A 24,597-nucleotide genomic window follows, 5' to 3' on the forward strand; every position below is an offset into this window, starting at 1 on the left:
TTAGCGTATGCTATATGTAGATAACATGATCACGGTGGATAAGATAAAAGAAGGTGTGAACAATAAGCTCGAGATATGGACAAACACTTTAGAATCCAAAAGGCAAGTTGAGCAAATCGACAATCGAATGTATGGAACTTAAGCTTGGTAAAATAGAAGTACGAATGATGTTATGGGGATGCTTCAAGATTAAGTCATTCTAAGAAAAGAAAGCATATTTTTGTTATATTAAATCAATTGTTCAAAATGAGGGGGAGATTATTGGGGGTTCTTCTCATAGAATTAAGGCAGGATGGTTAAAATGGAGGAGTGCGTATAGTTTTTATTCTATAGTAAAATCACATTAAAGCTAAAAGAGAATTTTATTAGCTTTGTTATATGGCATACAACATTGAGTAGTAAATCACCAATTTGTGCATAATATAAGCATAACAGAGATCATGGTGTTACGATGGATGTGTGATCATACTAGAAAAGATATAATTTATAAGAAGGTTATATTGTCATAAAGTTGGAGTGATGCTGTTACGACCCTAGGGTTTGGCTAGGGTTTAGGAAGGAAATTGAGAAGAACGTGGGAAAGAAAGAGCAGAAACAGAGAGAATTGAGGGAGAAAGAGAAAAGCCAAGGGAGAGTTAAGAGAATTGAGAGAGAGAAATGGAATTCAAATATCCTTCATAAGTTCCCATCCTTTAACTACCATAGCCTATTTGTAGGCTTACAATTGAAGGTGCTAATGGTTATAACAGAAATACAATGGAAAGGAAAACATGTAATATATATGACTAGTGTATGCTTGGGAATTCCTTGGGGTCGTGGCAATCCCTCTCTGTGAAAAGTTTATTGTCTCCAAGAAACTTATTCCAATCGAGCCATTACTTCTTAATCCAATTTCCATCTTCGCCATCTGGTTTGTCCTTCTCTTTTTCTTGTTATTATCTCCTATTTCCCTTTTCTTTTTCCTCAGTAATAATAGTCCTATGACTTGCTGCAACGCCAAGTCTAGCCATCCACCTCTTCCTTATTGCCATTGAAAATGGTTCCAATTGATCCGTCATTCCTGCAATTATATCATTTCCAATTATAGAAAGGAATCCCAACTTCTCTGTAGGCCAAAATTGGATTTGATGCTGTAGCTCTCCAACTGATACCAAAGGATACAACCCTTGTACAATATCCGAACTCCTGAATCATTTGGCAGTAGCCTCTTTTTCCATCATCTTTTGAACCGCATGGCTATTCTCTTGTTTAGTCAACTTCAATTGTATGTACTCAGTCTCCCGCTTCTTTCTTTGGTCTAAGTCCTCGTTACAGGGCTCTCTTTCATCAGTGGCATGAAACCTATCCGCAACTCCATCCCCATCTTCCACTGCTACTTCATCAGCTTCGGTGTCAACTCCCTTAAAGCCATTGTAAATGTGTTCAGTATCAACTTCCTTTGTTATATGTGGTCCGTTACAAACTTGCGAGCTGCTCTTACGATAACTTTCCGATGGGAATCCATGCTTTCTGCAAATGGCTTCTAGTGCCAATTCTTGTAGCTTCGCTTTCTTGGTCGCTTGTTCCACCGTAGTAGGGCAGGATATCTTCACACTAAGCCTTAGCGCATCGTCAAGACCAGTAATGAATCTTGATACAAAATAATTCTCTATCAGGGCTGGCTGGGCACTCCTCATTAGGGTTCTTAACTCCTCAAATTTGGCATGATAATCCGTCACCGATCTCTCCTGCTTTAATTTGTTGAACTCCTCTGTCACAATAATTGTGTTCTTCTCCCCAAATCGGTCATGTAAATTTCCAGCAAAACCAATCCACCTAATCTCCCCCTTCCTAGACATTAGGGTATGATTGGGAGTGTAATACCCCATGTTCGTATGAGGATGCCACGTAATTTTGATGAGTTTAGAATGCCGAAAAATTGATTTTATAGCAATTTCAGGTACCGAATCAACTGCAGGGAATGCCTCGGAGTGAAATTGTCTAAAGAAAATTATATGGTCTCGACGAGCATTCCGAGATAAGATTTATGGTATTGAAAGAAATCGGATCGGGAACAATTTTCGGTACAGCTAAAATACAGCTGTCATTTAGGCTGTAAAACCGAATCGTTGTAGAAGACTCCCGAAAAATCAACGGAAGCCTAGGGGGGCTCCGGTTTTGCATAACGAGCAACCCTTCAGTGGTTTCAGGATGAATCGATAGCCCGGTGAGGGCATTGGGACATAATCGTCTTTATCGAGTAAATATTGGATTATTAAGTTTGCGTTTTCTGTATTGAAATGCAAATTAAGTCAATGTTTGAGAATATTATTGTAATTAGAGAATTATTCTAATGAATTTAAACTAAAATTTGGGATTTATGCGTAATTTATATATATATATATGTATTAAGTGTAAAATATAATATAAATATATAGTATATATATATGGGTGTTGCTGTGAGTTCGCAGAGGCAGCCCGTGAGATCTTCTGTGGCCGAGATTTTGGCCGCAATTGGAGAGATTTGGCAGCCATCCTCTGCAAGATTTTCATGGCCAAGCGAGATTTGCGCATGGCAGCGGGATTTAAGGGGATATGGCAGCCAATTTTGAGGGATTGTATAATTAATGTGATGTATATACGCCGTGGAAAGCCTCAATGGCTGCCTATAAATTGGCAATGGTTTTGGTCGATTAAGAGCAGCAAGCCAATGGGAGATTGAGAGAGAGAGAGAGAAAGAGAGAGAGGGAGAGAGAGAGAGAGAATGGAGGCAATGGAAGCAGCCTACAGTGGCCAAATTCGGCCATGGCAGCAAGTGGGCGACGCGGCCAGCATTGCAGAGGAGGTCGATCGCGACAAGGAGGTAACGCGAGCTGTAGGTGTCGGCCCTGGCAATGGCCAGCAAGGCCGGTGACGGCGATGGAGGCCCGAGAGGCGAAGCAAGAAGCTCCCATGGCAGCTCGAGCGCGAGCTCCAGCAAGCTGGACGTGAGGCAGAGGAGCTGTCGCGATGGCAGCCTGCGGTGGCAGGCGTCGGTGCGGCCGGTTTAGCGGCTGGGAGAGGCGGAAGTGGCTGGCGGCGAGGCTGGGATCGCGGTGGTGCGGCGATTGGCCGAGGCGCTGGTGCGCGCATGGCGGAAGGCAGTCCGTGCGCAGGTGGGAAGAGCAGGAAGGAGAAGAAGAAAGGAGAAGGAAGAAGAGGAAGAAGAAGAAAAAGAAGAAAAAGAGAAGAAAAAGAAGAAAGAAGGAAAAGAAGGAAGAAGAAGAAAAGTTGCAGGCGCAGGAGGCGGGAAAAGGAGGAAGAAGAAGAAGGGAGGAGAAAGAAAAGAAAAAAAAGAAAAGAAAAAGAAAGAAAAGGAAGAAAAAGAAAAGAAAATGGGAAAAATGTCGGAAAAAAATCCTGGAAAAATCTCAAAGATAGGAAATTATAATTCGATAACATGCCAGAGATTTTGGTGAAAAAAATGGCTCGGACACACTTTTCGGGAATATGGCACGCATACCGAGGAAACTGAGGATGCTAAGTTAAGGTGAGTAAAACCCTTAGAAAATTTCAGAAATTCTAGAATATTATTTTATGAATTGTCGTAGTAAAATATTTGAGAAAATATTTTTAGAAATATTTAGTTTGGATGTATTGAGGAAAATTAAGAAGAAATAGAGAAAAAATGATAGAAAATGCTAGAAATTATGGAAAAATAGGTTTTAATGTTTATTTAAATAATTATGGTGATTAGGGTACTTTGAGGTTGAAGTTGAAGAGACGTGTGCAAATTTTGAGGTTGACACGCAAATCGAGGCGATGTAGGAGGCAAGGCACGAATATCGAGGTAGCCCGATAAGCTCTAGAAGGTAAGTGGTACTTCATCGAAAATGTTTTCATCATATTGACATGCCCTGATATGTATCCATCACGTAGACTGCATACATGACTATGAAATGCAAAAATACACGTTGATATCATCGATCACACGCATATGAGGCCGTAGGGAGTACGAACTGGCGCCACTGCCTTACCAAGGGTGCACCCATACACCCCGGCTTCGAAAGAGGTGGCCGCTAAAATGGTAGGTAGCATGAGGGGTGCAGTTGATACCTACGATGAAAGACATTGCATATACTTATAACATAGCATTATGTACCCTTACTTAGATGGTTCATCATCTAACTTGGGTTCGCCCCTAGAACATTCAACGTTCTAGTCGGGACTTGCAGAGATGATTCCGAGATTGGGGATATGTGGTGACGCGAGACGTCGAAAAGCGAGTAAATGTACCATGTTATGTTAGTAGTCTAAGAATTATGTACATTGTATTTATTGTCAGACGCTTATGAATTAACTTTGTAATGAATGTCATGTTTAGTTATTATTATATGAGCAGGTTCGATTCAACTTCCGCTTTGTATTTATTTCTAGTGTAGATATTTCGCACTAGATAAGGTCTTAGGGAATTTCGGGATAATGTAAAGATAAAAAAAAAAAAAATAAACCAAATTTCCCAAGGCATAACACGCCCTGAAGAAGTGGGTTGTTACAGGGAGTGTGGTAAAATGATCCTCTTACTTGAAATTCCAGTTCGAAGGTTGGTAGTTCCTCTCTCTCTTGCAATCCATAGGTCATAGAGAGGATACCATGGTTGGGCAGAATTGGATTAGCTACTGCTCAGGGAGGAAAATTCGGTGATCATTGGACTTGAGGTAGTGAAGACAACATGTTGAACATGCTGTGGATCTGCTGGCCATGTTGTTCTATTGTCTTTCAATGCCTCTCCAAATCTCTCTGCACTCTTTCTTGAGAGACAGTTAGATCCCAACGCATGTTTGCTTTGTTGGTCGCACTATCCTCTCGATTGTGGGTCAATGCCTTCTGCATTACCTTAGATTCCCTAGCTTCAGAATTCCACCTCTTAAAATGATCAACAACCTCAGAAAATCGATCTTCCATTGATTGTTGTTTTGTACAATCTTCCTTAATCTCTAATTTAGAAACAACCTCCAAAGTTCAACAGTTGCTAAACAACCTTCGATAATCACCTGATTTGAATTGCAACAATCAAGAATCAATCTGTTTCAGAGTCTCTTTCAAAATCGAATCGTACAACTGTTAATAACTGCCTGAATCGCCACCAAGACCAATCTTTAGGTCCGATTCTTCTTCGTTGAATTTCTTGAATTTGTCGGAATTTCAAGAATCATTGCCGGATCCATATCATCACCTGCGGTGGTTTGACCATCCCAATTTCGAGCCGCAAAACTTGAGTAACAATGTAGTTGCTGAGAATCGACTGCTACAAATCCACCTTCTAAGAATCTGCTTCGCCTGCTATTTTTGAACCTGGTTTAGCTCCAAATTTGCCACCTCTGTTGGTTGATTTTGCTACAACCCATAAAATTCGTCGGAATCAAGTCAGAATTTTCCTAGAACTCATCTCTCGCACAACTTCCAAATCTGAGGTGAGAATCATAATTGAAATCAAGGCAATTGAGAATCATCGCTTGCGGAATTCAGTTCTGAACCGTTTTCGATTGCGCCTTTCTTCCCACCTTGGTCACATGTAGTGACCTAGGTCAGTTTTGAGAGTCGCTCGCCTTGCGTTGCTTGCAATTCCGATGCTCATTGATCTGCCGAGGACCACCTGATCTATCGTAGCTAAGTTGTCACGATCCTACTTTGCTTTAGTCTTTCTAAAGATACTGTTGTACTTAGGATCACCACACATCCAGCTTATTATCCCTCCAAGAACTCACCGATTACACCTCTTAGACTTAATCAGACAGCACACGAAAAGAAAGAAATCAGAAGAATAGGAATACAAAACAATAATAAAACCATACAAGAAACACAAGATTTTATCTTGGTTCAGTCTCATAAATGAGACCTACATCCAGACTGCCTTGGACACCATGAAAACTCCATTATCTTGAATCCTTACAGCAATTACATGCACTAGAATATATCTCTCTTTCCCACAGTCTAAAACCCTAGACTATATAGAGAAGAACACCCCAAGAGAACACACATAACAACCCTCATCTTGGCCTAGCACATTCTTGCTCAACTCTCTCAAGATATCCACTGCTTTCATAATAATTCCGAGCCCTCCCAGCCCCTATTTATAGACCATAGAGGTGGGCAAGACAGTTACAACAAACTGCCAATCTTGACCGGATTAAACAACTTTTGGTCAGCCTAACCTAAACTATAAAACCCTCATTTACAATGAGAAAACATGCTAACAGAATTACATAAGGGAAAAACTAAGTACGAAAAACTAATCTAATACAAATGACTTCACAGATACGATCGATTTTTGTGGTTGCTAGAAATTGATCAAAATTCGTTGATCACTGTCGAAACTCTCTCGATTCATGTCGTTCTCAATTCTGACCCGAAATTGCTTTGCTTAGCTTCGCCACTTGCAAATGATCTGTAATCGACAACCTTCCTTACTCACTAGAATCTCAATTGAAATCGTTGGGTTTCCACGCTCGCCCATACCTATTATGCGACTTCAAGTCAAACCAAAAGTTAATTGAAGGACTCGCCTGGTTTGCTTCCACGTCGTGTCTCTTCCAATCACGTTCTTTGTCGTCAAGCGTCCCTCTAGTACGCTTTAATTTTCGAATCGTCGAAACAACAATGTTTGCTCCCTACGTACGCTTCAATTTCTGAATTGTTGGAACAACAACGTTAAATTTCGAATCGTCGCCAGAATCGAAGTGATTCAACGATCGCCTTCCAATTTTGAGCCGCCTACTCTCAATTTCGCTGAGTCCTGATACCAGCTACTGATCACTGTCCACTTCACCCAATCACTGTCCAACACCTCCAATGTCTCGCTTCTTGAATCGTCTAGAACCAATTTAACAGTTGAGGACCGTCACCTTCAATATTCAAGTCAGATCCGATTACGGAACCAGCTTCGCCTACAATTCGCCAAGAATCATTGGCGTCGATCCTTCTCGCCTGAATCTGCTTCAATTATCAGTTGAATTTTACTTGCCTGAAACACTGGAAATTATGCCTCGTCAGAATTGATTGAAATTATAGTCGAGAATCGTCGGCTCTGATACCAAATATTACGACCCTAGGGTTTAAGAAGGAAATTAAGAAGAGCATTGGAAAGAAAGAGCAGAAACAAAGAGAATTGAGGGAGAAGAGAGAAAAACCGAGGGAGAGTTAGGAGAATTGAGAGAGGGAAATGGAATTCAAATATCATTCATAAGCTGCCATCCTCTAACTACTATTGCCTATTTATAGGCTTACAATTAAAGGTGCTAATGGTTATAATAGAAATACAATGGAAAGGAAAACATGTAATATGTATGACTATTGTATCCTTGGGAATTCGTTGGGGTTGTGATAGATGCCTCTGTAAGAAACTGGTGAGATTATTAAGATAGTTTAGTCATGTGAGAAGAAGATTGATACATACTCTTGCGAGAAGAATGGACGGGACGAGAATGAGGGTAAATGAATAACCAAGAAAAACTTGGTGGAAAAGTTTTAGGAAGTTAGAATCCATATAGATGATATGACCATAGCTGGATATGATTAGTGAGTTAGAATCCACATGGGTCAGGTGCCATCTAGTAGGATTTAGGGTTGAGATGTTGGTTCTTTTTCTTTTCCATTTTTTCCACCCTAGAAGCAAATGCAATTTTTCTTATTCTTTTTTTATTTGCTTCACCTTCTTTCCTTTTAGAAGATATGGCCATATGACAGAAATGATTGGCGAGGTAGAATTCATTTAGCCAACACCACCTGTTGGGATTATGGTTTGCTATCTTGTTGCTTCACCTTCTTTCCTTTCTACTTCTACACACATACAATTCATAAAAGCTTTTACCTTATCGACCAGATAACTTGTCCAAAGCTTCTTATCTCCTTAAGTTCATTAGTTTTCATTTGTGTTTTTAACAAGTGAAATAAGGGGGCCTACTTTTTGTTTAGAGGCCATTCTTACTATTGTATTATGGCTTTGTTGAAACCTAACATCATAGTCTGATATTTTGCTTGGTTTTTTTGGATCCATAGGAGAGAGATAAGAATCACATGGAATCGAATCACTTTTTTTTTTGTAGTTAGAAGGATAGTTTTTCTTCCTCCTCCTTAAATTTTGGGATAGTGATTGAGAGAGGAATTGTGAATGTTCCAAATTGTGTTGCTCTAAGGCTATATATTTGTGTGGCTTTAAAGTTGTAATGCAAAGGTAACATGATTCTCGTTTTTTTGGCTGCCCATAGGCTACAGAAGTTTAGGCAATGCTCTCTTCGTGTTTCAGTTTTGAGTTTTGAATTTATTTTTTTTTTTATATTTTGAGTGTCTATTTTGAGATTACTGAAAATGTATTCTTTTTGTCATTTTGAAAAATTGTTTCTCAAAGTAGAAAACTGGAAAATGCGTTTACTTTGAAATTTTGAAAAAAATTATTTTATGATATTTTATTCAATAAATTTGATTCAAAGTAAATTGTAAACATTTATTAGTAAATTGTAAATTTGATTCAAAGGCTTTAAATTATAATATAAGAGATAACTGATAATCTAATCATATGTAATGCATTAAAATTGCAAAGTGCTTTCTATAGCAATTTTTGATTTGGCTCAACTATTTGTTCTATGATAAATTTATTTTTGCCTACAAATTGAAATTTGATGTTAACTTCAAGATTTAGATTACTCACAACATGAGACAATGAAGAAAGGAATTATATATCACAAAATAACAAAACATTGATTTATCATTGACAAAATCCAAAATCTTAGAAATATCATTAAAAAGAAAAATTTGATGTTAATTCCGAGATTTAGATTACCCACAACATGAGACAATGAAGAAATGAATTATAAATCACAAAATAATAGAACAGTGAGTTATTATAGACATAATCCAAAATTTTAGGAATATCATTAAAAAAGAAAATTAATACAGAAAAATCATATTACATATTTAATTTAATATTCAAATAAAAAAAAAATTGCGTACATATTTATGATTCTCCTTCATTGCTATTGCACAATTATTACAACCACACCAAGCTTATAAACCATCAAATTAAACCCTAATTCCAAAATTGGCCAAATCTTAATTCGTAAATAAACCCCCAAATCTGAAACCTAAAGATGATGAGTCGCAGCAGTAAGAAATCAAATCATAGAAGGAAGAAATGATTGGTGAAGGGGAGGCGAGTTCGAATGGTAGCGGTGGCTGGGGTTGTCGGTCGAGATGTAAGGGGAGCGACGGGGGGCGGTTGACAGCGGTGGCGGTTGCTGGTGCGATGCTTAGCTGTTTGGCGATCGAACGACGGGGGGCAGTGAGGGCGGTGGTTGGCGTGGATGGCAATGATGGTGGTGGCGGGCGTGGATGGCAGTGATGGTGATGGCAAGCATGGATGGCGGTGGCGGCTGAGCCTTGAAGAGAAGAGAAAGAGAAGGACCAGAGATGTTTTCTACGTTTTGGATTCAAAGTGGTTGTTTTGGCTGAAAATAGCCAAAGCGTGATATTTGCGTTTTGAGTTTTGTGTGTCAATTTCTTTTGTGTTTTGGAAAATGCATATTTGAAAATGGGTAAGTAAATGTGTTTTGAAAAACTAAAAACAAAAAATGGTCCGAAAACAACAAAGAGAACATGCCCTTAATTATGTGTGAAAATAAAGAAAAAAGAACAGTAAACACTGGGGATTATTGAACTGGCATAGTGGGTGTCTGAAAAAAGTGATTTACCCTGTCGCGCACGTTGCCAGTGACGGTGCGATGTCGGTGGTCGTGCGTTTATGTGTTCTTCCATGGCCATCGTTTCTTGTTCTTCGCACGGCGGTGACTGTCGCGGGCTAGCTGCTACTGCGATTTTTCTGATCGCCTTACGCGGATGCCGGTCATGGGTCGTTTTTTTTTTTCTAGTAACTGACGATAGTCACAGATCCTCTTCTACATTGCACACGTCACCGGTACGAGGATATGTGTTTGCCATGGCCTATTTCCAGTCACAAGTCTTTTTCATTGTGCTCAAATTGACGGCGTATCTGCCATGGCTAGGAAGACCAATCGATTGACAACCAACAAGGAAGAGATGGAGTCAGATCTGAAAGAGGGAAAGAGATGGTGGTCGACGACCAACAAGGAAGATTTGGAAGCGAGAAGAAAAAGAGAGCGGAGCGAGTGCATAGGGAGTCCGATTTGTTCGAGAGAATGAAATGGAGATGGAGTCTGGAAGAGAGAAGAAAGAGAGGAGGCACTGCTTGAGCGTTTTTTGCGTTTTCAAATTTTCAGCATGTTTGGGCTGAAAACAGCTAAAACGATTTTTTGTTGTTTTGGAATTCCTTTATAAATTTTTTTCTTGTTTTTGTAAATGCGTTTTTGAAAATAACAAAGAGAACACGTTTTTATTATTTTGAAAAATTGAAAATTGAAAATGAGTTGAAAACGATAACGAGAACAACCCTTAATTTACATAAAATACAGAAAACATAACTTTAAACGGAAAATACAAGAGTTTTCTAAAGGTAGGCTCTGAGTAAGTTATAATATTGTATGTATAATAATAATATATAATTAAATATTATGTCTATAAATCGTAAAATTTATATAATTCACGTAATTCAATAATCAAATGCGTATTTGGATCTATCAGAAATTAAGTCGTAAAGAGAATTACTTGTTGATAATGAAAACATCGAAATCTGGTTTTCCCCCCTTCACCTCAGCCGTAATGATGGATATAAAATATGATTGTAATTGTTTTGATGATGTTGAGTAGGTAGAGGACCAAACCCCTCGTTTATAATGATAAGAGTGGTCTCCCATCAATTGATCACGGCCTTATCTTTAATTTTGATTTCTATATTTCATATTTTTTGCTAAAGTTAATTTATTTATTGTTTGTATTTTCTTTTGTAACGGGAAAAAAATATTGCAAATTCACTAACTTTAAAATGTATATATTATTAATAATATATTAGCATTAAATTGTTTCAATTTAATGAATAATCAAATTCATTGAATAAAATATCATAAAATAAATTTTTTCAAAATTCTAAAGTGATCTCGTTTTCTAATTTTTAGTTTTGAGAAATAGTTTTTCAGAATGATAAAAAGAACTCGTTTTCAGTGATTTGAAAACAAACACTCAAAATACAAAACTGAAAATGAAGTCAAAACTCAAAACTGAAACACGAACAATGAAGCAATATACAAGAGCTTGAAAGGAAACTTAGGGCAGAAAACAAAGAGAGGAAAATAAATTCTCAATATTCACCGGTGAATAAAAAATGAATACAACACAATACTCAAAGAAGAGACGCTACTATTTATATAACAACTGCCTTATTAAAGGTACCTTACACTGAGGCACCTTATAACCGCCTAACTACAATAAACCAATAGAAGCAGCAACATAATATAACAACATAACAATAAAGATACAATAAGAAGCCTGCTGTACTCTCATATTCCCCCTCAAATTAGACCCCATAGAGGAAGAACTTGAGATCCTTGAGCTGCTTGGAGAATCAACAGACAATAAGCCAACAACAAATAAGCTACTCCTTGATGGTTGATTTGAGAGAAGCTCCTGGAAGATCTGGCTTTTGAACATGAGACATCCTTAGACGTAGCTTATCACATAAAAGCTGAAAACGACTTCTAGCTAGGCCTTTAATGAAAACATCTGCAATCTGATAGTCAGTAGGAACATAGCGAATTTCAACCTCCCCATTCTCAACTTTCTCCCGCACAAAGTGAAAGTCAATCTTCAAATGCTTAGTGCAAGCATGAAAAACAGGGTTCTTAGCAATGCTTTTAGTACCTAGGTTATCACTCTAGAGAACAGGAAACATAAGCACACGGATAGCCAAGCTTTGAAAACAAGGATTTTAACCACAATCTCAGTCACACCTTGAGCGATTGCTCTGTATTCGGCTTCTTCTACTAACCTAGATACAACCAACTACTTACGAGGACTCCATATAATCAAATTACTACCAAGAAACACACATTGCCCATTGGTAGATCGGCGAGTGACCCTACAACCGACATGATTAGCATTTGTATACACTGTGGGAGAGAGATCAGCTGAGGAGGGAGAAAAGAACAACCCCAAACCGAGAGAACCTTTAAGATATCGAAGCAGACGCTTGCAAGCAACCCAATGTTGCTGCTTAGGAGCTGAAAGAAATTGATTGAGCCGATTAACAATGAAAGCAATATTCGGTCTGGTATAGGTGAGATATTACAAGGATCCAATCAGAGTGCGATAGAGAAAAGGATTAGAGAAACATTCACCCTCATCAGTCAAAAGAGTCTGCTGTGTTAACTGGATTCTCACAAGGTTTACAATCTAACATGGCTGTTTTCTTTAATAGATCAATTGTATACTTAGTTTGAGTGAGGTAAAGTCCATCAGTGTTACGGAGAGCCTCAAAATCAAGAAAATAGATGACGAAACTCAAGGTTTTGAGAGCAAAATGTGTATTCAAATCCTGAATATAAGCTCTAATGGCTGAAGTATTTGAACCAGTAATTAGTATGTCATCGACATAGACTAAAACAAATAGCACAAACTTAGCAGTTCTCTTAACAAACAAGGAGGCATCTGAAACTGTTCTAATGAAACCCCAAGACTGTAGGGCAACTCTTAGCTTGGTATACTAGGCCCTAGGTGCTTGTTTTAACCCATAAAGAGATTTCTTCAACTTGCAAACATGAGTGGGGAACCGAGAATGAACAAACCCTTCCGGTTGAGACATAAAGACATCCTCACTCAAATCACCATTTAAGAAGGCATTGTTGACATCCATTTGTTGGATGTCCCAGCCAAAGGTAACAGCCAAGGAAAACAACACTTGGATTGTTGGGACATTAACAATAGGACTGAAAGTCTCGGCATAGTCAATATCAGGATTTTGATGAAACCCCTTGGCCACCAAACATGCTTTGTAATGAAGAACTGTACCATCTGCCTTGCAATTGATAACATTCATGTCTTTAGAAAAAGGAACTAAATGCCAAGTGTGATTACGTTGTAAGGCAATATATTCTTCTTCCATAGCCTTGACCCATTGTAAATCTAAGAAGGTCTTACGAACAGTAGTAGGTTCCAAAGAGCTCACTAAGGCATGAGGGCATGAAGTGGTAAGAAGTTTAGCCTTGGATCGTGTAACCATAGGATAGAAGGTTTAGGAACACGAGAGGCTGCTGGAGATACCAAGGGAGGCTCCAACGAAGGAGAGGACAAGGATGACGAGGATATAGGAGAATGAGGTTGAGTGGGTAAAGGTTGAGAAGCAGAAGTAGCAGGAGATGAAGCTGCAGAAGAAGATAAGAAGGAAGAACCCGAATGTTGTGCTACTGCAGAGGAAGGAAAGGAAGGAAATGACTGAAAGAACAAAGTAGATGGACAATCATGAATAGTAGAAGGAACACCAGATAAAGAAGAAGCAAACTGAAACAAACTAGGATAAGGAAAATCATCTGGATTAAAGAGAACATGTCTAGAAACATAGACACGCCCAAAAGGATGCAAACATTTATAGCTTGCTTGACCATGACTATACCCAATAAAGATACATTTGGTTGAATGAAAGCTGAACTTATGCTTGGCATAAAGGGCAAAGATAGAGAAAACATGCACAGCTAAAAGGCTAAAGGATGAGATAATTGGGTGATTTAAGAGACAAAATCTCAAAGGGTGTTTGAAACTTGAGAGGAGTTGAGGGGAGTAGGTTTATAAGATAAACTGCAATTTGGAAAGCCTCAACCCAAAACTTAAGAGGCATAGCAGTATGACTTAACAAAGTGAGTCCCATTTCTGCTATGTGATGGTGTTTTCTTTCAGCAACACCATTCTGCTAAGAGGTATGAGGGTAGGTAAAATGAGGTTTAATGCCATGTGAATGTAAATAAGGTAGAAAAGCTCTAAACTCCCCCCCCCCCCTTATTATCTGTTTGTAGAGCTTTAATCTTAGTGTTATATTGAAGTTCAGCTAGTTTGTGAAAAGTGATAAAAACTGACAAAGCATCAGATTTTAACTTTAGAGGGTATAGCCAAGTATAGCGAGTGTAGGCATCAACAAAGACAATGTAGTAGCGATATCCTTCAATTGATAAAGCGGGAGAAGGCCTCCATAGGTCAAAATAGACTAGTTCAAGTGGTCTAACTGCTGTGATTTCACAATTAGAAAAAGGGAAGCTGATGAAACTTACCAATTTTGCAAGAATCACAAAAAGAAAGAGATGACAGAGAAAATGGAACTTGAATTTTATTCAACAGCAATCGCAGTACATTGAGTGAAGGATGTCCCAGTCTTGCGTGCCACAGCTTGCAAGCATTATTAGTTTGGGCAACATTTACATTTATAGTAGAAGACAATCTTGAATTAGAAGGAGCTGATTGTTTACAATTTTGAAAAGAAAAACGATTACATGTTGAAGGAGATGTATTGCGTACAAGAGACCTAGGACTAAAAGAATGAGCTGGAAGCTTGAAATTAGCAGAAGCAATAGTTGAATTCAGTTGATCAGTGATGCTATGTTGCCCACTGGCGGGCAGCATAGCATTTGCCCACTAGTGGGGGGGGTGCGGGCCCCATGCACGTGATTAAGGACAAGAGTACCGAACAAGTGCTACTCAGAAGACAGCTCAAGGATGGGCTATATCAGCAATGCTATGTTGCCCACTGGCGCGCAACATAGCATTTGCCAGTCAGTGAGGGGGGCGTGGGCCCCATGCACGTGGGGCCTATGTGCAAAGGCGGGCCCCACGTGCATGGGTCCTGCGCCCCCCTCACTAACGGGCAAATGCTATGTTGCCCGCCAGTGGGCAACATAGCATTGCTGATATAGCCCATCCTTGAACTGTCCTCTGAGTAGCACTTGTCCGGTACTCTTATCCTTAATCACACAAGTACGAGAATCAAATTCAGGAACAAGGTCATGATTCTTAGTTAATTGAGAGACACTGATTAAATTTTTCCGCATGTTAGGAACATGTAAAACATTAGGTAAGGTAATACAAGACATAGGCTGAGAATGAGAATACAATTGTCCAAGGCCAACATTTGAGATTGAGAGTTTCTTACCATTACCAACGGACACTTTATCTCCACCACTGTAAGGGGTATGCAATGAGAGATTTTGAAGATTGGTGGTGATGTGGTTTGTTGCTCCAGAATCAACAAACCACGACTAATTTGAAACAGGTAGTTTACGGTCAAAAGGTTGTCGATCTAAAAGCTGTTGAGGAAAATGATTATAGTGAGCACTTTGGACCAAACCAACATCACTCATGTAGACCTCATTAGAGTCACTTAGGGAGGTTATATAAGCTCTAGAATCTGACTGTGTATTCACTGGTGAATTACCAAACCTGTTCTGACTTGAAACAGTTCCGGAGGATCTTTGAAAATTCCTATCAAAACGATGATAACATCGATCAACTAGATGCTCTGGTTTGCCACACAATTGGCAATAAAAACGTCTACTAGATTGACGGCCTCGGTTGCATCCTCCTTGTGTACCAAAACCACCTCCTCTCTGATTGTGACCTCCTCTTATATTCTGAAAATTATAGCTTCTCCTCTTTGATTATAATCTGCCAAATTAACTTGCATAGAAGGTGTGATTGAGTCAAAACTAACCATCGACTGTGGTAAATTCTTAGAGATTAACCTCTGTTCATGTATTAACAAATATTGGACCTTGTCCAAATCTACATCATTCATCTGGTATGTCACCAAGCTAACTACAATTTTGTAGTCATGGTCTAAACCGTTAAGAATTGCAAGAAACAATTCTCTGTCATCCACAGGTTCACCTATAGCGGCTAGCGAATGCCCAATTGTCTTAATCTTGAGAATATAGTCGTTAATTGACAGGTCATCTTTCTTAACTAGTCGTAGCTGCTGCTTAAGTTGAAACGATCTAGCAATAGTTTGTCTTGAATACAAATTCTCAAGTGTAGATCATACCTCAGCTGACAACTTGCAGTGTATTACCTGTGCCAGTATGTCTTTATCAATTGTAGAGAACAACCAGCCAAGGAGGAGCTGATCCGATCGCAACCACGCCATATACTCTGGATTCAACATCGGTCCTCTAGTTTTCTTATCACTAGGCTCAGCAACATACTTAGGCAGTGGTGAAACCTTATTCAAGAATGGAAACATATCGAAGGCGCAAATTGTAGTTAAAACTTGCGCCTTCCAGAAAATATAGTTTCCATAATCCAATTTGATAGGAATAAATTGGAAGGCCTTCGCAATTGCACCAAAATCAGATTGCGAAGAGAGAGAAAAGGTAGATGATGAACGAGGTGGTGAAGAGGAGGAAGCACCTTGAACGGGCGAAGGATCCATTACTTACGTCAGAAGCTCTGATACCATGAAGCAATATACAAGAGCTTGAAAGGAAACTTAGGGCATAAAACAAAGAGAGGAAAAGGAATTCTCAATATTCACCAGTGAATCAAAAATGAATACAACACAATAATCAAAGAAGAGACGCTACTATTTATATAGCAGCTGCCTTATTAAAGGTACCTTACACCGAGACACCTTATAACCGCCTAACTACAATAAACCAATAGAAGCAGCAACATAATACAACAACATAACAATAAAGATACAATAAAAAGCCTGCTATACTCTCACAAATTTCCTGCATTGCTTCCCAAATTTCTTTAGCTGTTTTGTAGAAGAGATACGGCCTCCCAATTGAAGCAAGCGCTTCACAATGAATCAAAAGAAAATGCGAGAGGAGGAAAAGTAAATCGAAAATCCTTTACTGAATAAAATGATAATCAATATAGGAGATAAGGTATAGCTGAGTATTTATACTCAGCTATACTTGATAACAAATAGTTGTTGCAACTTGCAACAACCAGTTAACTACCTAACTAATCTAATCATTGCTTATAACAACACAACATTACAGTAATACAAGGCAGTCGCAACATAGCATAAGAGAATATACGACAGATAGTCAAACATCATTTCGTTTTACACCAATCTTTGACTCCATCGAGTTGATCAACCATGCCATGGCAATGGAATTCTCAGCATCCCAAATACTGTAGGTTGCTGCTTCAATATCGGGCATAGGTGTTGCTCTTGTGAGATACCCAAATTTCCCTTTGCCCTTGATTACTGGCAAAACTAATTGAGACCATTCACTAAAGTTGATTCCATTTAGTTTGTGCTGAATAATCTGAAGAGAATGGCTGTCAAGGGATATTGGAACAATATGCATCTGTGTAGCTCTAATTGGAATGGAACTTGTGGTAGATGTTTCACTTGTTGTCACCGCTGATTGATTTTCGGTCATTACTTGCAACTTAGAACTCTACAGTTTGACGGGTAAAGGAAAAAAATTTCAGCCATAGAACCAATGGCTCTGATACCATGAACAAAATTGAAACAAGCTGAGGGATGGAAGTTTTACTCAAGTAAATAGAAGGATTATCTTGAGTACTTGGAGAATTTAGTCGAGTAGAAAGGAAAACTTACTCGATTAATTGTACATGTTTTCTCATCTTCTATTAAACTCAAGATGGGTTATATATACATGAGATTTCCTAAAAATATCTCCTAAAATACAGGTATAAATACAAAAAAAAAATGTAAACTAGACTTAGATGATAAAGATGATCAGGGAAATTTTAAATTTGCTGAACTGATCCTTCCTATTTTTTTGGAACAACCTTATCTCTTATCTCTTATTTGGAACAACTTTTATCTCTTTATCTCTTATCACTTCAGTTTGTATATCTCTTATAACTTCTTCTTGTAACCACCCAACAACCTTTTCACTTGATTTTTTTGCCATGATAGAGAGAATCTGGATTTATCTTTTAACTTTTCCAACATTTTGAAGAAATTAAATAACCTAACTAGGAATACCTTAGGTAGACTTGGAGACTAACAAAGCACTTGTTTTCTCACTTTGTGTTAAGTTTAGAGTGAGTATTTATGCATGAGCTAGGCCACGGGTTGCTCCTAAAATACAAGGGTAGGATACAAAATAGATAGGGTAGGATTTAAACTCAAGTGGTAGTTTTATCCAATTTTTATGGTCCCACTTTATCTCTATCTTCTCATCTCCTCTTTATCTTTTCATCTTTCTTATCTCATTTGTTTCAAATATTCCTTATCTCATCTCATCTCCTTTCGGCTTTTATTCAAACACACACAACAACATATAACTTTCATATCTTTATTTTATCTTCCTTCAACACTCCCCCTCAAGCTGGTGAATAGATGTCTCTCATTCCCAACTTACCTCTGATCACTTCAAACCCTTATTTAGTCATAGCTTTGGTAAGAATATCAGCTTCTTGAGAATCAGTATGGATATAGGTGAGATTAATTCCTCCATTTTCAATTTCTTGTTTAACAAAATGTTGGTCAATTCTCACATGTTTCATCTGGGCATGTTGTACCAGATTATTCTTGTTGAAGTTTGCCTCGAGTTTTGTCCTAGAAGATAGCAGAACCGGAAGGAGTATAAAAGAGTAGTTTTGGCTGAAGAAATTAGGCAGCTAGGGGTTAAGTGTAATTAGTACATTTTGTTGGGGTTAATATGTAATTTCCCTAAGTTAGTTAGTTGCCTAAGTGTGTCTGCCTCCTCTATAAATAAGAGGGCAAGGCAGCAGTCTAATAACTCCCCTCTCTTGTCAAGTTCTCTGTTTCTATTGTGAGTATTCTTTGTTCTAGAGAAAGTGAGGCATGTGTATTGTGTTCTTGAATTTTCTTGTAGTGAACAAGGGTTGTACTTGAGCGATAGGATTGAGAGAGAGCTTGAGTTTTGTACTGATCTTCTGTCTGGAAATAAAGATTGCTTCAAGGGTGTTTGAAGGCTGGATGTAGGATTGCCAAAGGCATTCCGAACCAGGATAACTTCTGTCTCCGTTTGATTTGTTGTTTATCTTTCTGTATTTCTTGTTTACATTCTGATTTTGTCTGGTTTATGAGAGGGTTTTCACGCCTAAGGTTGTAATCTAAGAGTCCTAAGGTTAACAATTCTCAATGCTTATTGCCGATTTGCTGTCACTGTACAATCTTGTAAGAGTAGATATAGGTATATTTAGATCTTTCTTTAGTTTTTTCAGTCAAATTATTTCACATATACCTTGAGCAATGGCTCAGTATTCTGCCTCTGCACTACTTCGAGCAATCACATTTTTTTTTTTGCTTTTCCCTGTAATAAGGTTTTCCCATACCTTAGTACAATAACTTGATGTATACCTACTATCCTCAATAGATTCGGCCCAATCAACATCCATGAATTCCATTATTCCTTGATTCTCATTCTTTCTAAATAGCAACCCCTTTCCAGGTGTACCTTTAAGATTTCTGAGAATATGACAGGCAGCATTGAGGTGTTTGCTAATGGGTGAATGCATAAATTGGCTCACTACACTCACTGCATATGCAATCTTAGGTTGTGTAAGGGATAGGTAAATCAATTTTCCTAGTATCTTCCTCTATTTACCGTACACTGTTCCGTCTTCTTTATTCTTCCAGTTTAGCTCTAGGGGTGTGCTGGTTGGTTTACAGGCAAGCTTGCATGTTTCCTTTAGTAAATCCAACGCATATTTCCTTTGAGAGATGAAAATGCCTTCTTTACTTCTGGCCACTTCCTATTCCTAGAAAATACCTTAGCTATCCTAGGTGTTTTACTTCAAAAACTTGCTGTAACTGCTCTTTAAGCTTCTCCATTTCTTGGATGTTATAACCAATGATAATAATATCATCCACATAAACAATTAAAATAGTTTTCCTGCCATCTGTTGCATGTTTAATGAATAACGTATGATCAACTTGTCCTTGACTATACCCTAGCTGGTTTAAAGTGGCACTGAAACGCTTGAACCAAGCCCTATGCCTACGGGACTATTTAAGTCCATATAAAGACTTCTTAAGCTTGCAAACCTTTCCTTCCCTACCTTTTGTCTCAAAACTCGGAGGAATTTTCATGTAGATCTCTTTTTCTAGATCACCATTTAGAAATGCATTTTTAATGTCAAGTTGGTGTGATTCCCAATCCAGATTAGCTGCAATTGAGAGCAAGACACGTATAGAGTTCAATTTAGCAATCAGAGCAAATGTCTCCTCATAGTCTAATCCTTGAGTTTGGGTAAATCCTTAGGCTACTAATTTGGCCTTGTATCTATCAAGACTCCCATTAGATTTATATTTAACAGTAAACACCCACTTGCTACCGACCATTTTCTTGTATTTAGGTAAGGTCACGATCTGCTATGTGCCATTCTTTTCTAATGCATGTATCTCATCCATTACAACATTCCTCTATTGTGAATCTTGTAAAGCACTATGTATATCCTCAAGAATTTCAATTTCATCAACACGCATGGTGAAAGCCCTGAACTGTGGAGATAATCTGGAATACAATAGGTGGTTAGATATAGGATACTTGACACATGACCTTACTCCTTTCCGTCAGGCTATTGGGATATCCAAATCATAAAGTTCTGTAGGTGCTTCTTTGTTTCCATCCTCTTTAGGTACTGCCTTTATTTCATCCACTTTAGTTATTGCCCTTTCAACCTCTTCTCGTACTTCCCTTTGTCCATCCTCTTCAAGCAATGAACTTGCCTTGTGAGGTGACAACTGGCCTTGGTAAGGATCACGAGATCTTCTAGAGTAAACCAAGGGTGGCTTTTCAAGAACTTGGACCTGTTGTTCTCCCCTTTGATTTGTTACATAAGTTGGAGTAGGAGTAACTATAGTAACTGCTTCAGGATAGAAAAAGGAAGTATCCCAACATTGCTCTGCATTAGTGGTCGCCTCTTGCAAAGATATGGGGGAATAAAAGTACTGATTCTTGAGGAAAGAGGCATCACAGGAGACAAAGAATTTTCTAGTGTTAAGACAATAACACTTGTAGCCTTGTTGTGTCAGAGAATAGTCAACAAACACACATTTTATAGACTTAGGTTCCAATTTGGAATGAAATGAAGAAAGATCATGCACAAACGTAGTACAACCAAATACCTTTGGTGATAATGAATTAAGCATCCTAGTATGAAGCGAGTAGCTAGCAAGAAAAGTACTCAAGGGATTTTTAAAATTGGGAACTCTAGTAGGAAGTCTATTGATAAGATAGGCATCTGTAAGAATTGCCTCCCCCCGATAGGAATTAGGGACTGAGTTGGTAAACATTAAGGATCGAGTAGTTTTAAGGAGATGATGATTCTTTTTTTCAGACACTCCATTCTGTTGTGGATTATAGGGACAAGTACTCTGATGAATAATACTATGTTCACCCAAATAGTTATTAAAATCATTTGAGAAGTATTCCTTACCATTATCTAACTGAAGGATATGGATTGAAAATTGAAAAACAGTACACACTATTTGATGGAATTTTTTGAAAATGGTGTAAACTTCAGATTTTTCTTTCATTAAGAAAACTCAACAAACCTTGGTATGATCATCTATGAAGTTGACAAACCAGTGGGTGTTGGTTAGGTTAGGAATTATTGTCAGTCCCCATGCATCACTATGCACCAAATAAAATGACTTGGAGGGTTGGTAAGAACGAATAGGATGTGAGACTTTAGTTTGTTTAGCAAGTATACATTGCTCACATTGGAGAGAATCACTCCCTTTATTGATAAATAGATGAGGGTACAAGATTTTCAAATAACTAAAATTAGGATGACCTAATCATTTGTGCCATAGCTATATATCGATATCTAAGACAGTAGAAAGACAGAACTTGTTATGTAACCTAGATGAAGTGGGAGTACATGCTACTCCTGTAACATAATGTCATGTACGATCCCCCCGGGGGGGGGGGGGGAGACTGTAATAAATAGAACTTAGTGGTAATAGGCGCTATAAACCATTGTATGGGGGTAGTAATGATGTGTGATACTCAGGTGGTTATTTCGGGCGAGAGATATAGCATGTGAGGGAAGGCTATAAATTGTGGCCGACCCTACTATTGGAATCATCCAGAATTTGAATGAAATCTTGATTCCCTCTCAATTCCCTTCTCAATCCTTCTAGCCTTCTCTATCTCTCTTTCTATTTCTCTAATTCTCTTTCCCTCTACTTCACGAGATTCTTCTCGTTCTCACTGAGTATTCCTACTTAAGTTATTTAGTTATTTAAGTCCTACCTATCTTTGGCTCCGTAGAATTAATAAGCCAAGCCATAACAATTGAGTTATCGACATCCTAGACTTCATAGGTTGCTGCTTCAGTATCTAGCATAGGAGTGGCACCGGTAACATATCCCACTTTTCCTTTCCCTTTGATAACCAACAGGATTGATTGAGACAATTCTCGAAAATTAGTCCCATTCAGCTTATGTTGTGTTATTTGAAGGGTATGGCTGTCCAGAGAAATTGGAATAGTCGTGACTTGTGTGGTTTTGGTGGTTGTAGGACCAGTGGTGGAGGTTTCACTCGTTGGTGGATTGCTGGCCATCATGAATGCTACTGCTTGTTGAAGGAGAAGGATAAGGTATTCAACCACTAGATTGGTGGCTTTGATACCATGAACAAATTAAATAACTTAAGTAGGAATACTTTAGGTAGAATTGGAGACTAACAAAGCACTTGTTTTCTCACTTTGAATTGAGTTTAGAATGAATATTTATGCATGAGCTAGGCCACGGTTTGCGCTTAAAATACAGGGATAGGATACAAAATACGAGTTCAAATATGTTACAAAGCAGTTAGGGTAGGATTTAAACTCAAGTGGTAGTTTTAACCTATTTTTATGGACCAACTTTATCTCTATCTTCTCATCTCCTCTTTATCTTCTCATTTTTCTTATCTCTTTAGTTTCAAATACTCCTTATCATCTCATTTCCTTTTGGCTTTTATTCAAACACACACTGCAACATATAACTTTCATATCTTCATTTTATCTTCCATCAACACATTTTATATGCTAATTCTAAATATATTGTCCCTATTAGGACTTAGCAGTTATGGAGTCGAATACACTGTCTCCATCACCAGATAAAGCTGATGCAAAGGCAACATTTCATAAGCCTTCTAATGATGCAGCTAACAGGCGGTACAGGCGGCGGTCTCCAGTTGGTGGATCATCCTCATCTGGTGGTTAGTTCTTCAAACTTAGTAGTGTTTTGAAGATTTACTCAGTCGATAATATTCACAAAGTTTTAATAGCATACTCTCTCTTGGTAAAGTGTTTCTTGATTTATTTATTCCATTACTTAAAAAGCCTGATATTGATATTGTTTCTCAGCCTTTCTGCTGAGGCCTTTTCCCAGATTGAATTGGTTGAGAAGTTTTGAGATTCCAGTCATAGATTCATTTTAGACAAGTCATGGTTGTCTGTTCTCTTTCCTCTTCTATACTTGTATATCTTTCTTTTGTGGGTAATATTCATTGATTGAAAGATCATTGAGGAATCTTGTGGCTTGTAGTTAAATGAGGATCTTGATATTGAAACTGGGGTATTTTAATTCAGTACCTTTCTGCTCATTTCTTTGGGTCATTAACTTTCTTTGATTAATTGATTGCTTTTTTACACCTTTTGCGGAGCATATGTGGAATGTTCAGGTGCTAAAATTTTATTAAACACCATTAGACTCTTTTAGGTTTCTTCAGCGGTATTATGCTCCCAAATTTGACATGTTGGTTTCTGATTATGTGAATTTGAAATTCTGTGTAATGTAGGTTTCTTCTGCAGTATATCTCCTCCACATGTCTTGACGCTTTGAAATTCTGTGATACGTCTTTACTAACCTGTATATAACTAGGGATGGCAATTTGGCAAGGGTAAACTCAACCCTACCCCATTGAGTCCATTTTGGCTTCTTTACTGGGTGGTAAATGTGATGGGGTTTTGTGGGTATCCCCCATAAAATCTGTTGGGACCTGTTACATCCTCATGTTTTAGTTACAAAGTTATTTCACCAGTAAAGCCAAGCAAAAAAGATTATGATTTCTCATTTGAGCTGCTATGGAAATCTGCTATGATTTCTCAATTTCTCATCTTAATGGTGGGTTGGTGGGAGCGCGGCGGGGCAGGGGATATATGGGTAAGGTGAGGCTGGGTTGTCAGGGGGCAGGTTAAGTGGGGTGGGGGCAAATTGGGTGGCTTTTAAATGTGCATGGGGCGGGTTATGAATTTCCCCCCTTACCTTACCCATTGACATCCCTATATATAACCAACATGGACTCCTTTTTTCTCCAAATTTATTTTCTAGATTTTATCGGGCTTTTATTATAAGCTTCTTTGCAAGTTTATAAATGCCGTATAATCTCTGTCCATATCCAGACTTTTCCAGCATACATCTCAGCAAGTAAATAGCTGCCAGTGTTGATCTTCTAGACGTAAGTCAAATTGGTTTTCGAGGATCTGAGTTTATCTTCTTTAACTTTTATTCAATCACAGTTTCCCAAAGTTTTATAATAACAGTTATGCTTCAATCCTATGTAATCTCTGCACCTGTGTATCCGCCTTTATTCTTGTGAGAATGCACTCCTCACTATTTTTTCTTCTGTTTGAGGTTCATGTTAAATAATTTCGTTGGACATAAAATGCCTTCTTTTTTCATGCTTTTATTGGGACATCATCCTGGTAAACCATTTCCTCATTCATTTTACCTTTTTATTGACT

General features: G+C 38.2%; 1 protein-coding gene across 5 annotated transcripts in view; it reads left to right on the forward strand.

The window, feature by feature from the left end:
* Positions 1–24,597, forward strand: part of LOC127808074 (uncharacterized) — a 44,228-nt gene that overhangs the window by 1,319 nt on the left and 18,312 nt on the right. For 3 of the 5 annotated variants that reach the window (XM_052346418.1, XM_052346421.1, XM_052346422.1), the window contains exon 2: positions 22,925–23,069. In XM_052346418.1, coding sequence (XP_052202378.1) covers positions 22,937–23,069 — 133 coding nt within the window. In that variant the 5' untranslated portion in view covers positions 22,925–22,936. Of the gene's footprint in view, positions 1–22,385; positions 22,465–22,924; positions 23,070–24,597 lie in introns of all 5 variants that reach the window. The other 2 variants (XM_052346420.1, XM_052346419.1) reach the window with 2 other exon arrangements.

This window comes from Diospyros lotus, chromosome 8, assembly GCF_014633365.1.
Source record: "Diospyros lotus cultivar Yz01 chromosome 8, ASM1463336v1, whole genome shotgun sequence".
Lineage (NCBI taxonomy): Eukaryota > Viridiplantae > Streptophyta > Magnoliopsida > Ericales > Ebenaceae > Diospyros > Diospyros lotus.